General features: G+C 38.8%; 1 protein-coding gene across 2 annotated transcripts; it reads right to left on the bottom strand.

Moving 5' to 3' along the window:
* Nucleotides 1-2,228: 2,228 nt before the first annotated feature.
* On the bottom strand, nt 2,229-9,395 carry LOC132143559 (zinc finger and BTB domain-containing protein 5-like). 2 transcript variants are annotated; one of them, XM_059553892.1, is made up of 3 exons: nt 9,236-9,395; nt 7,175-8,273; nt 2,229-4,494 (listed from the first exon to the last, which is right to left on the bottom strand). In XM_059553892.1, the coding sequence occupies exons 2-3, from the start codon at nt 8,261-8,263 to the stop codon at nt 3,457-3,459; spliced, it is 2,127 nt and encodes a 708-aa protein (XP_059409875.1). In that variant the 5' UTR covers nt 8,264-8,273; nt 9,236-9,395; the 3' UTR covers nt 2,229-3,456. The 2 variants fall into 2 exon arrangements, with proteins under 2 accessions (XP_059409875.1, XP_059409874.1); XM_059553891.1 differs by having other exon boundaries at nt 9,240-9,395.
* Between the last annotated feature and the right edge of the window lie 2,523 nt (nt 9,396-11,918).

Genomic DNA, 11,918 nt, shown 5'->3' with positions numbered 1-11,918 from the left:
ACCAGCAATATCCATGCAAGTCTTTCTGTACTTAAATACGTTGCCAGTTTAGAACTTCTGAGTCATCTGGTTACACATTTAATGAAAAGACAGACTGAATGTATAGCATTCTTTATGATTTTATTCACCTAATTCTTTTTTTTTAAACCAGTAGAAAAACAAAGGAGTGCTCTAACAATGTGCAGTTAACAGCCATTACATCGACATTACAATAATTCCTTCACTTTTGGCATTTCTAGGTCTAAGATTCATAATACTAATAATAATAAATCACATTAGACAGTTGTTTCACTTCCACTGTGATTCAGGTCATTTAAAGAAAAAAATACTGTATGATTAGTTACATTTAACACATGATATGTACATACACTTAAGGTCAACTGTTGCTTGACAATTAATGTATAAATTCAACCACGTTTTGGACTTTGGACATCCCCAGTATATTTAGTTGATTATACTAGGAATGTTGAAACACTCGGGCACAGGCGTGTAATCATACATTCTTAATGAATAATTTGAAGGAAAAAAATATTAACAAAGGACAATAATTTATACTGAAATGTCTCCATTTTACTTTAAATTTAGTCTTATTTAGTATTTAATGAGGGGTTAAGTGATGATGTTTCATATTTAGAATCTCTGAGTCCATCCAATCAAATAGATGCAATATTTACCACAAAGGGGGAAAAAAAACATTACTACGGTTAAATAAAAGATGGCATGAATAAAATGCTAAGTTCTGCAGTAACAGCTTATTTACAGGTTGGAATGTGTTTAATGAAGCAGCTTCTTAATCTTAACGATTATACTTAAGAGTATTTAAGGACTCCTCTCAGTACAACATCATACAAATCACAGAAAGACAAGACTTCTCACAAACTACTAGGACAAGACTCTTATATTTCCCCTAAAAGTATCCATAAACAACCACTATTACAATGACTGAACATCTATTTTAATTTACAGCATGTTCTATTTGTTTAGTATGTGTTACTCCACAAACCGTAAAACATTAAAGCCTTAAAGACGGAAGGTGCAATTTTTACATAATGGTTTTCTCTCTGTGCACTGGAAGGTCAAAAGAGACACATGACTGTAACAGCCTTTTTTTAAAGTGACCACTTCATCACCAATAGCTTCCTTTAAAATTCGTCAACATGAATTTAATCAGTAAGCAGGTTCTTTAGTATCTTAGTTTAAATGGAAAATGTGTACCTATAAACACTGTAGTCTAACGTTCTCTCAGTGCGAATATTAATTTCAGCCACAGGGGCATCAACAGAATCAAAACAGAGGATGGTCTCAGGATTTCAGGCTAAATGTCCATTTATGCAGTGCTCGGTGCATGATTTCTGTCTGCATTTGTCAATTTAGTGTAAGAAATCCGAATACAACATAAACAGGCACAAATACACAATGCTTTAGTAAAAAATGTTCCTTACAATTACCTCTTCTGTGCAAAGGGGACATATTTTGTCTTAACGCATTCATATTTTCAAGAATACAACATAATGATTATTGTTCACAGAAAACAAGAATCATTTTGTGTTAATCGACAGTCAAGAAACAAAGTGTTTGTTAGTTCAGGGAAATATAGGCAACAAGGTCAATTCTGCTCATATTTCCACGTGTGGTCAAAAGATTTGTCTTATTATAGAAATCTATTTATTTGACCTTGTAACAGTAAAAGTGTAACAGTAGTGACTGTGCAAGGTTATTCTTCTACATATTTGCGGTGTTCCAAAACCTAGTAAGCATAGACAGCCTGCCCTAGACAGAATTTAAAACATCTCAGACATTATCTTGCTGTGAAGACTGAACCATAAGGACATTTCTCGAAAGCAGCATCACATGTATCCCACACAATGAATGTAATACTAAAAAAACTCTGCAGGGCTGTGGCTATCCAGGAACTGAGTTTTCCACCCATACTTTAGATAAACCAAGAAGGTGCACTCATTACTATAAATGGGAGAAAGTGCAATGCAAAATATGGTGGAATAATTCCCACCTTCTGAATAAAATCTCCAGCTGCCATAGAGACAATCAGAAATATAAGCTTTTTGAGTAGAACAAAAAAACTTATCAGACAGCTAATGTCAGACTCGGTTGCCGATTTGAAATATGTTGTGTGGAAAGTTTTTAGCACTTAGAAGGTAAATAGCACTTAGTCTTGGATGCCCAAAATAGCTGACCGTAGGCTTGAAATGGACTTTGAGTCAAACTCCTTTGCAATTAACTACGTTATACATAGTCTCAGCCTCAGACGTCTCTCCCACAGACCGTTGGCTAAAGTCAGAAGGTCTGGTTACGCAAGACTAAGTTATACAGGACCCCTAAGTGGGATAAAGTGAGATGGGAGGACCAATTAGATTTCAAAGCTTTTGAGTTTTATGTTCGCCCTAAAAACTTTATCAGTTCACCTGAGAAACTTTGTGTTAGCAAAGGCAAAACTACTAATATATAAGTTTGCCAAAAACAAATTAAAAATTAAGGCAAATTTCGTGGGGAAACATAAAAGTACAACTGCCCATGTTCTTTCCAGATGTTCCAATGTGAGGTTTCATTTGAGTTCTGAGTATGCTGCCTTAGTGGCTGCCAAAATAAACTGTAAACAGTCAGGCAGGCAGCTCACATAGTTTTGTAACTTAAACCACTGGAACTTAAGTGCTTCTCAACCTTTTTGACTCCAGGACCCCACTTAAGCTTAAGACAATATTCAAAGTTGATATGCACTTCTATCATAATAAAGTCAAAAATATGATGTCAGTTCAATGTTGTGATTTTTTAAATGTTTAAAATTTGAATCAAGATTAAGTTAATATATCTAAATTTAAATAATTTTAAGACTTATTGGGATTCTCCTGGATGTTTGCCGAGGCCACCTAGTGGGGCCCATGGTCGAGATCCACTGGCCTAAAGGTGCACCTAAATGAAAAATGATGAATCTCCTTTTGATGCTTCAGTTCAGAATATGCAGACAACTTCAGAAGCTAAAATACATCAACAGTACACAGCTGACAATACAATTCTGACTTCCACAGCAAGCTTCTATCATCAGGACACAGGATTGGTCTTCTAAGGTTCTGTCTGATTTCAGTTCTTTTGAAAACATTTCACAGTGAAACTTAAAGAGACAGTCCACCCAAAAATGAAAATTCTGTTATCACTTACTCACCCTCATGTTCCAAACCTGTATGACTTTCTTCTTCTGCAGGAACGCAAAATACTTTTTTTCATTTTTTTCTAGGTCACAGGTTTGGAACATTTCTGTGTGAACTATCTCTGGAATTTGTACCATCGACGGCATGTTAACTGGAAGCATGTTAACAACATACCACAGCCATGAAACACCTAAAAAAAAGTTCCTATACCTACTATAATGGTGGATGTGAGATTACAGTGTACAGATCTGCTCACTCCTTGTATGGTGCTATTGGAGTGCCTGCGGTTGAATTAGAGCAGGGTGTTAGACATATCACTGCTCTGCCATCGTAAGCAGGTTGTTTTCGAGTGCTTGTACAAGTGACTGGACTGACTAAAGCGCTTGCCGCATTTCAGACAGGCGTATGGACGCTCTCCCGTATGAACTCGGATGTGTTTCTTGCAGTCCGTTAGAGTGAGGAACGTCTTACAGCAGATCTTGCAGGCATACTTCCTGGCGCCTTCAACCACTAGAACGTTGTGCTCGGACAGTGCCTTCTTACATTTTGACAGAACATCTGCAGAGGCTCTTGTCAACTGGGGTAGCGGGTTCAAGTTGGAGCTGCCAACATTTTGACCTACGGTAACAGAACTCTCCATTAAGTTCACTCCATTAAGAAGCACTGAGGAGGAAGAGGATGAGGAGGCAGCATCAAGCTGCTGAGGGCTGTCTGTAAGTGTTGAAGCACCTCCTGGTGGAACTTTGGGAGCGATGCGCCGGTATGATTGGCACCCTCCTGCTCCACCCCTGGAAGAACGAGGGAAGGTCTGTAATCCCAAAATGTTTCGCTGGAACTCTAGTGCAAGCTGGTCCACCGATCCACCACGGGACGCTGCTAATGAAGAGGATGATGCCATCCCATCATGCATTGGCCGCAGAAAAAGGGACTCAGGCTGCAGGTCAGAGCAGACCTGTGCTTCGCCTGGAAGGAGCTGCAGAGAGGAAGATGAAGTGTTGATGGAATCGGCTGGGAGGAAGAAGCGAGAGGAATCGTGGTCTGCTTGAAACTCTCCGGTTGTTGTGTTGGGAACATTGTCAAGACTGTTAGCAGGGTTAGATGATGTCCCTCTGCCAGCAAAGGCCTTCGCGCTGAGGAAACTGGAGATGTGCAGTCCAGAGGAGGACTCTAGAGCATCACTGCAGGAGAGCTCCTCTCCTCTTCCTCGGTCTTCTGCTGCTCCTAACCCCTTGTTTCCTTTAATCAGCGGCCCAGAGCTGGGCTGGGGGTCGGAGTAGCTGCGCTCACTGCCCTCAGGACTCAATTCCAGCTTTTCTCCAACTGGCTCCACCTGTAGAAACATCATACTAATTATTTACAGTCCCTTTAATACAAGTCAGTTGTTGGACATCTTGGTAACACCCCAGGCAACTATTTTCTTTTTTGCCTTTAGGACAGTGTAGATAAGAGAGAGGAAGTGTAGTGGGAGCAGAGGTGGGTAGTAACGAGTTACATTTACTTCGTTACATTTACTTGAGTAATTTTTTGGGGTAACGAATACTTTTCGGAGTATATTTAAAGATGGGTACTTTATACTCTTACTTGAGTAAATTTTTGGGGAAAAATCTGTACTTTTACTTCGTTACTGTGGGCGACGCTCCTCTCGTTACTTTATCTTAATGCAATAAATGTTATAAATGCTTCAGTTTATTCCAAACGCGCCGTCTACTTTTCTCTGGGCAATGAGCGATGCCCATTCGCGAATGATTCATTCTTTTGAGTCAATTCTGTTCAAAGGCTTGATCAAACCAATTGGCAAACGAGTGAATTGGTTCATGAATCAGTTTGAATGAGTCGTTCAGTTCCCTGCCGCACGCGCTGAGCCTCTGAAGTGGTTCACTCGGAGTTGTAACGTTTAAGAACAGAAAGAGCGTTGAAAACGTGGCTGGAACTGCACTGAATTGAAATCTGCAAAGGTTATTATTTGCTAGCGATGGAGATCCTTATTAGATGAACACCGCGTGTGCTGTCTACTGTTTAACAGGTAATAACTTGGGCTACATTCGATTACAGTACACGATACCACTGTGACATTAGTTTGTTGTACGTGTGTGGCTTATAACAGAGGGGAGTCAAGTTGAATGCAGCTTCCAAAAGACAAAACATAGCCGATTAAGATTTTATTAATTTTAATACAATCTCACTGGTGCAAGTACGTTCAGCGAGTCATATTATCAGCTGCTAAATTCAGATCTGTGATTGCTTGCTGGCGCTGAGCCAGAGATAGATGCGTTTATACAGCGCTGCGCATTATAACCAATCACACATGATTCTTTTGAGCTTATTAAAGCATTGGCCAATCAGAGGTGTTCAGATGAGTCATCGCTAAAATACCGGTGCTTCCTTCACTCGCTCACTGACTGAATACCTCTTTCTGGCGAATTCTCTCGCAGGAACAACAAAGTGCAGATGTGTGTACGAATCTTTAATTAAGATATTGATTTCATAGTGTTAACAGTTTCAGTGATTTTAATGGGAGTTTCTGAGAGTGATTGAAATCTAGACTGTCAGTGAAAATTATCTTTAATAATGTAAATGTTATTTGCTCTCTTTCTGAACAATGAAAGATTAGTAGCAATATTTATATCACATTAACTTTCAATGTTAAATTCACATTTAATATAAAGTCAGTCGTATTAAAAATATGTTATGGCATGACACCTATATCTGTTACTTAAGTAAACAGACAGGGTTTTATAATAAATTACATAAATTGGAGTAAAGGCTGATGAAATATATACATTTATACACGCACACATACATTACATACATTTTATCTATATATCTAAATAAAAATAGGCTCAGTATATATGACCCAAAGTAACTAGTAACTAACTACTTGAGTAGATTTTTATCCGATATTTTTTTACTCTTACTCAAGTAACTATTCAAGACTAGTACTTTTACTTTTACTTGAGTAAATATTTCTAGAAGTACTTTTACTTTTACTTGAGTACAGTTATTGGGTACTCTACCCACCTCTGAGTGGGAGAGATATATGAGGGGCAGCACCAGGAAAGCTCCTCAGTCAGGATTCGAAATCAGGACGCCCGTACCTCAATGGTGCTTCATGTTGGCGCACTCCCCACAAGGCTATTGTCGCCGACCAGGCAACTATTTTCTACATAGGCAATATGCTTAAGCATGGCAACAAATTTTGATCCAGAAGTAAAATAAAACAACGATCTTATTGTAAATTTAGCTTCTCTTGTTAAAAAAAGTAAAGAAAGTAATCTAGCAAGTATATAACAAAATTGTATCACAATTTTTTTTTTGCTGCTTTTGTTTTAAAAAAAGACGACGACAAAAGACGGAAATCTGACAAATATATTGTAACTTTTTTGTGCTTTTGTTTAGGCCGTTTTTAAAAGAGCTCTCTTATGCTGCATTTTGATCACAAATATTCACAAATAGAAATATTTAGAAATATTATTACATAATTTTTCTATTCAAAAATATATTTTTATTCTGATAAATGTAAATTCACTCTGTATGTTGATTTGGGGCTCAAGAACAATTTTTAGCAGTGTCGAAATTATTCTTTGTTTTTTGTTAAACAGAAAATTCTAAAGAACAGCATTTTATATATATATATATATTTATAACAGTGTAAAGGTCTTTACTTTGACTTTTGATCAATTTAATGCATCCTTGCTGCATATTAATTTCTATCAAGAAGAAAAATCCTACCTACCTCAAACTTTTAAACGGTGGTGGTGTACTTTTTTCAGGAACAATTTATATAAAAAATGGAAAATTATAATAAATAAAACTAGATCTTAGCTTGACATCGTGACAGCACTGCCTTTTGGAAATGGATTGAAATTGACTACTAATTTTCTAGATTGGAAAGGCATGCAGTTTGTTTCAAAGAGCAAAATACTTACCTGAGACAATCTGGTGAAACACTCACGAATCAGTTAGTGTTAGGTAACAAAACAGTAACTAAATACAAAATCAAAAAGAATTACCTGGTCACTCCCTTCTGCCTGAGATGTAACATCGCTAGTCTCATCAGCAGCATCGGGTGAACTCAGTGGCTCACTCTTCACCACGACCTGCATGTGCTGCTCCTCTTCTTCCTCACCTCCGTTCTTTATCTTCATCCCCTCAGTATGGTGACGGCTCGCATCTGGGTACTCCTCTTTGCATGGCAGCAGCAATGTTTTTTCAGGTCCTGGTCCCCTTCCTCCATCCGACTGACTGGGAAGCTGCATGTCTTCATGGGTCAGTCCCCTGCGGTACCCATCTCGTTCTAGTAAACCTCCATCATCCCCTGGAATGACCCCAGCGACGACCTCATCCACCATTTTACTATGGGAATCTGGAGACAGAAGCTCCTCTCCACCCTCTCGGCCCCCCGATTCCCCCACAATCCCCTCCACCTGTGTGGAGAGCCGTGGTCTCCCCCGTTCCGAAGCGATCAGGGACAAGGGCTGTTTGCGCTTCAGGAAACGGCGTCCCGGGTGAGAACCGTGCTGATCCACCAACCCGCTACCACACGCTGAACCCGTTCTCCTCCCGGTCCCTGTTCCCCCGTCTTCAGCGCCACTCAGGGCAGAACTGACCAGGCTCAGGCCGAGCTGTTGAAGCAGAAATGAACGCTGGAGATGAGAGTTCGCAGCCGCTGCTGCTTGTTGCTGCTCGGCGTGATGCTGACCACTACGGTCTGCCGGAGGAGACATGGGTAGAGTACGAGTTGTAAGGTAGTGCTTACAGGCTTTCACCACAGCGTTCAGATGCAGATGAGAAGCCGCCAGCAAGACATCCATCACGTTACTCTCTCCTAGCATCAGCGTGGACGTGTACATCATGTCCATGAGTGCAGCAAATGCTTCAGCGGTCACCACTTCTGAGTCCAGGTGGATCATCCTCGTACTGGCGTCTCCCTCAGCAGCAGTAAACAGGGCTCGGAAATGTGTACTGCAGGCGGACAGGACGGCACGGTGAGCCTTGAAATGACGACTACCAACCATGATCACGCAGTCGCACAGCTGTCCATGCAGACGCTGGTAGTTCAACTGCTGGAAGATCTGCTCAAAATGCCCCGGGAAATCCATGACCTGAAAACTAACGAATAATATATACATAAGAAGAGGAACTATTTAATACTACAGAGACTACAGACGCTGTCAGAGACATTAAACGTCATCACGTTTATCAATTTATAGTATTTTCCAGCTGTCGTATAATTTGTCGTACAATTAATTGTAGAATAACCAATTAATAGCGTCCCGCATTTTATATTGGTGTACCCTAACGAAATATGATACTTTATTCACTAAAATATATATAATCTTCATCAGATCCGATAACTCTGCCGTTGATTAATAGATTTAATTCAGTACTGGTAGAATTTTATCGAATACTACATGGTTATGCGTTTTTAATTAAAATATAAATTTTAGTCAAGGATTTATTTACTTTTAATGGTGCTTAAAAACATTTTCATGCTAACAATCGTTTTCAGCAAAACATCACGTGTACGGTCTACAGTAAATCAATACATTATGGGACTACCTTATCATCTCATTAACAAACAACGTAAGATTTGATAACGTGTCTGGTATTTTGTTTCTTTTGTGTTTTATAACAGTGGTGGCTATTACCAATTTTATGGTGGTAACAAATGTAGAGCGGAAGCAATGGTTACCATGGTGAAGTAGTTATCTGCACATCTTTGACCATCAGTAGCTGTTTGGTTAAACTAAACCTGAGAGAAACATTTACTTCAAAAATCTAGTATGACGCAAATATATCTGTTAAACACAAAGAATTAGTTAACGCCATGAATCCGCTTTTACTGCAAATAAGACAAAGAACGACTTGTATGTAAAGCTTGTATGGGTGTCATAATAACCTACTCTGTATGGCCTTACAATAAAAACAGAAAAACGAAATATGTGTGTATTTGAGAGTAAATTGATATCAGCTCGTTGATTAAAATAAGCAATAAATTAAGGAAGTAGATGTGTTAGCTACTGTTAACATTAGCTGCTAGCTCAGTTATTTCACATAGTCCTCAAACACACCTACTTTTTCTCAATCGTCTCTCAGTCGTCTTCAGAGAGCCCGGGATTGTCCTCTGATAGCATCCAGAAATTCATGCAAAATCTGTCCATGACAGTCAGGCATTGGCCTTTAGAGTCCGACACACACACACACACAGTACAATAGACACGGTCATCAGCTGCCCAGTGCCCAGGCGCGTCTCCAAATCTGGATTGAATGTGAACACGAATCCCATTCCGCCTCCTACTGGACTGGAGAGTTATGAATCACGCGATGTGACTCTGTCTGCTGTAGAACACAAAATATCTCTCTCCCTCTCTCTTTTATTTGGTGTTAACTTACATTACATGGACAAACCACCCACTTTTATCCAAATATTTTAATTTACTTAATCTTACTCAGAAAAAAAGTTATATATACAGTTGTGGCCAAACAAAAGTTTTGAGAATTACATAAATATTAGTTTTCAAAAAGTTTGCTGCTAAACTGCTTTTAGATCTTTGTTTCAGTTGTTTCTGTGATGTACTGAAATATAATTACAAGCATTTTATAAGTTTCAAAGGCTTTTATCGACAATTACATGACATTTATGCAAAGAGTCAGTATTTGCAGTGTTGGCCCTTCTTTTTCAGGACCTCTGACTGATAGCAACCCATTCTTTCATAATCACTTCTTGGAGTTTGTCAGAATTAGTGGGTTTCTGTTTGTCCACCCGCCTCTTGAGGATTGACCACAAGTTCTCAATGGGATTAAGATCTGGGGAGTTTCCAGGCCATGAACCCAAAATTTCAACATTCTGGTCCCCGAGCCACTTAGTTATCACTTTTGCCTTATGGCACGGTGCTCCATCGTGCTGGAAAATTCATTGTTCTTCTCCAAACTGTTGTTGGATTGTTGGAAGAAGTTGCTGTTGGAGGGTGTTTTGGTACCATTCTTTATTCATGGCTGTGTTTTTGGGCAGAATTGTGAGTGAGCCCACTCCCTTGGATGAGAAGCAACCCCACACATGAATGGTGTCAGGATGCTTTACTGTTGGCATGACACAGGACTGATGGTAGCGCTCACCTTTTCTTCTCCGGACAAGCCTTTTTCCAGATGCCCCAAACAATCGGAAAGGGGCTTCATCGGAGAATATGACTTTGCCCCAGTCCTCAGCAGTCCATTCACTATACTTTCTGAAGAAGATCAATCTGTCCCTGATGTTTTTTTTGGAGAGAAGTGGCTTCTTTGCTGCCCTTTTTGACACCAGGCCATCTTCCAAAAGTCTTGGCCTCACTGTGCGTGCAGATGTGCTCACACCTGCCTGCTGCCATTCCTGAGCAAGCTCTGCACTGGTGGCACTCCGATCCCGCAGCTGAATCCTCTTTAGGAGACGATCCTGGCGCTTGCTGGACTTTCTTGGGACGCCCTGAAGCCTTCTTTACAAGAATTGAACCTCTTTCCTTGAAGTTCTTGATGATCCTTTAAATTGTTGATTTAGGTGCAGTCTTAGTAGCCACAATATCCTTGCTGTGAAGCCATTTTTATGCAACACAATGATGGCTGCACGCGTTTCTTTGCAGGTCAAAATGCAAAGAACCCATCTCGTAAAAAAAAAAAAAGAAAGACAAAATGGGGAAAAAACCCCCAATAATAATTATGAATACTTTTAATATCAGGCCAAACTTACGATGTATATTAAAAAAAGCTGATAGCTGAATAGGTTGCTTGTGTCTGTGAGCTATATAAACATGAACATTATCAAACAATATACATTTTTTCAATGTTAGATCATGTTTGTTCATCATGAAGCTATATCATTTTATTTTAATAGTGAATTAACATCTTGTGCCTATCGAATCTGTATTCATACACTCATATAGGCCTACTTGTAATTCCAAATACTGTCATTATTTATAATTGATGCTGAAATGTTATACTTTTTTTTATTTTATTAATGCGAAGTAGAAATATATTATTACTATAGAAACTGGTAGTACTAATACCCAGCTAATCTTTCCATTAGGATCATATATAGGTTATGTCAAAATTCAGTTCATGACCAATTGCTTTATGATAATGTCTCTATAGATATCACTATATTTTTGACACAAAATAATATAAACTAATATCAATATAACTTGCACTTCCTTGTTTTAGGGGTTGGGGGTAACAATCTAAGACTTTATTTAATGCCCACAAAAAAATACTGATTCAAAGGAGAAATATCCTGAAGTACCAATTTTCTCTTTAACATTTAGTCAAGTCAACTTTTATACTCAAGTAGAAGTTTCCAGAAACTATTTAAGAACAGTAGTGAAGTTTAAAACCTCTGTAACAAAATATATGATTAGTGCACAGTAGTGAACGAGAACAATTTGTTTCACTAAGTCATAATTGTTCACGAACAGATTATTTTTTTAACTCTATATAAGGGTGCTATAATTTCATAACTTAATATCAACCAGGACAATGCAAATGAAGATACATAAGTACAAAATTGTCAAATTCTTAAAAATTTATTCATCACTAGTTCAGTTCTTAGCAACATCCTATTGTCACAGACAAAATACCCAACCGCATTCAAGCTTGTGTGTAAACACCATACACAGAACAGACCGAAAGGAAAATAAGATTACATTGGTTAGCCTCAAAAGAGACTACTAAAAGTGGCAAAACCTTAGCGTTCAAAGTTCAACCTCAACAAAAAATGATAAAAAAGCA

Source organism: Carassius carassius, chromosome 7 (genome assembly GCF_963082965.1).
Source record: "Carassius carassius chromosome 7, fCarCar2.1, whole genome shotgun sequence".
NCBI lineage: Eukaryota > Metazoa > Chordata > Actinopteri > Cypriniformes > Cyprinidae > Carassius > Carassius carassius.
The sequence above is the reverse complement of the archived record's forward strand: the minus strand, read 5'-3'. Positions and strand labels throughout refer to the sequence as shown.

Coding starts and splice junctions, on each gene's coding strand:
- LOC132143559 (XM_059553892.1), bottom strand. CDS start 8,263: ATGGATTTCCCGGGGCATTTTGAGCAGATCTTCCAGCAGTTGAACTAC. Junction 4,495..7,174: donor AGGCAGAAGGGAGTGACCAG/GTAATTCTTTTT, acceptor ATGTTTCTACAG/GTGGAGCCAGTTGGAGAAAA.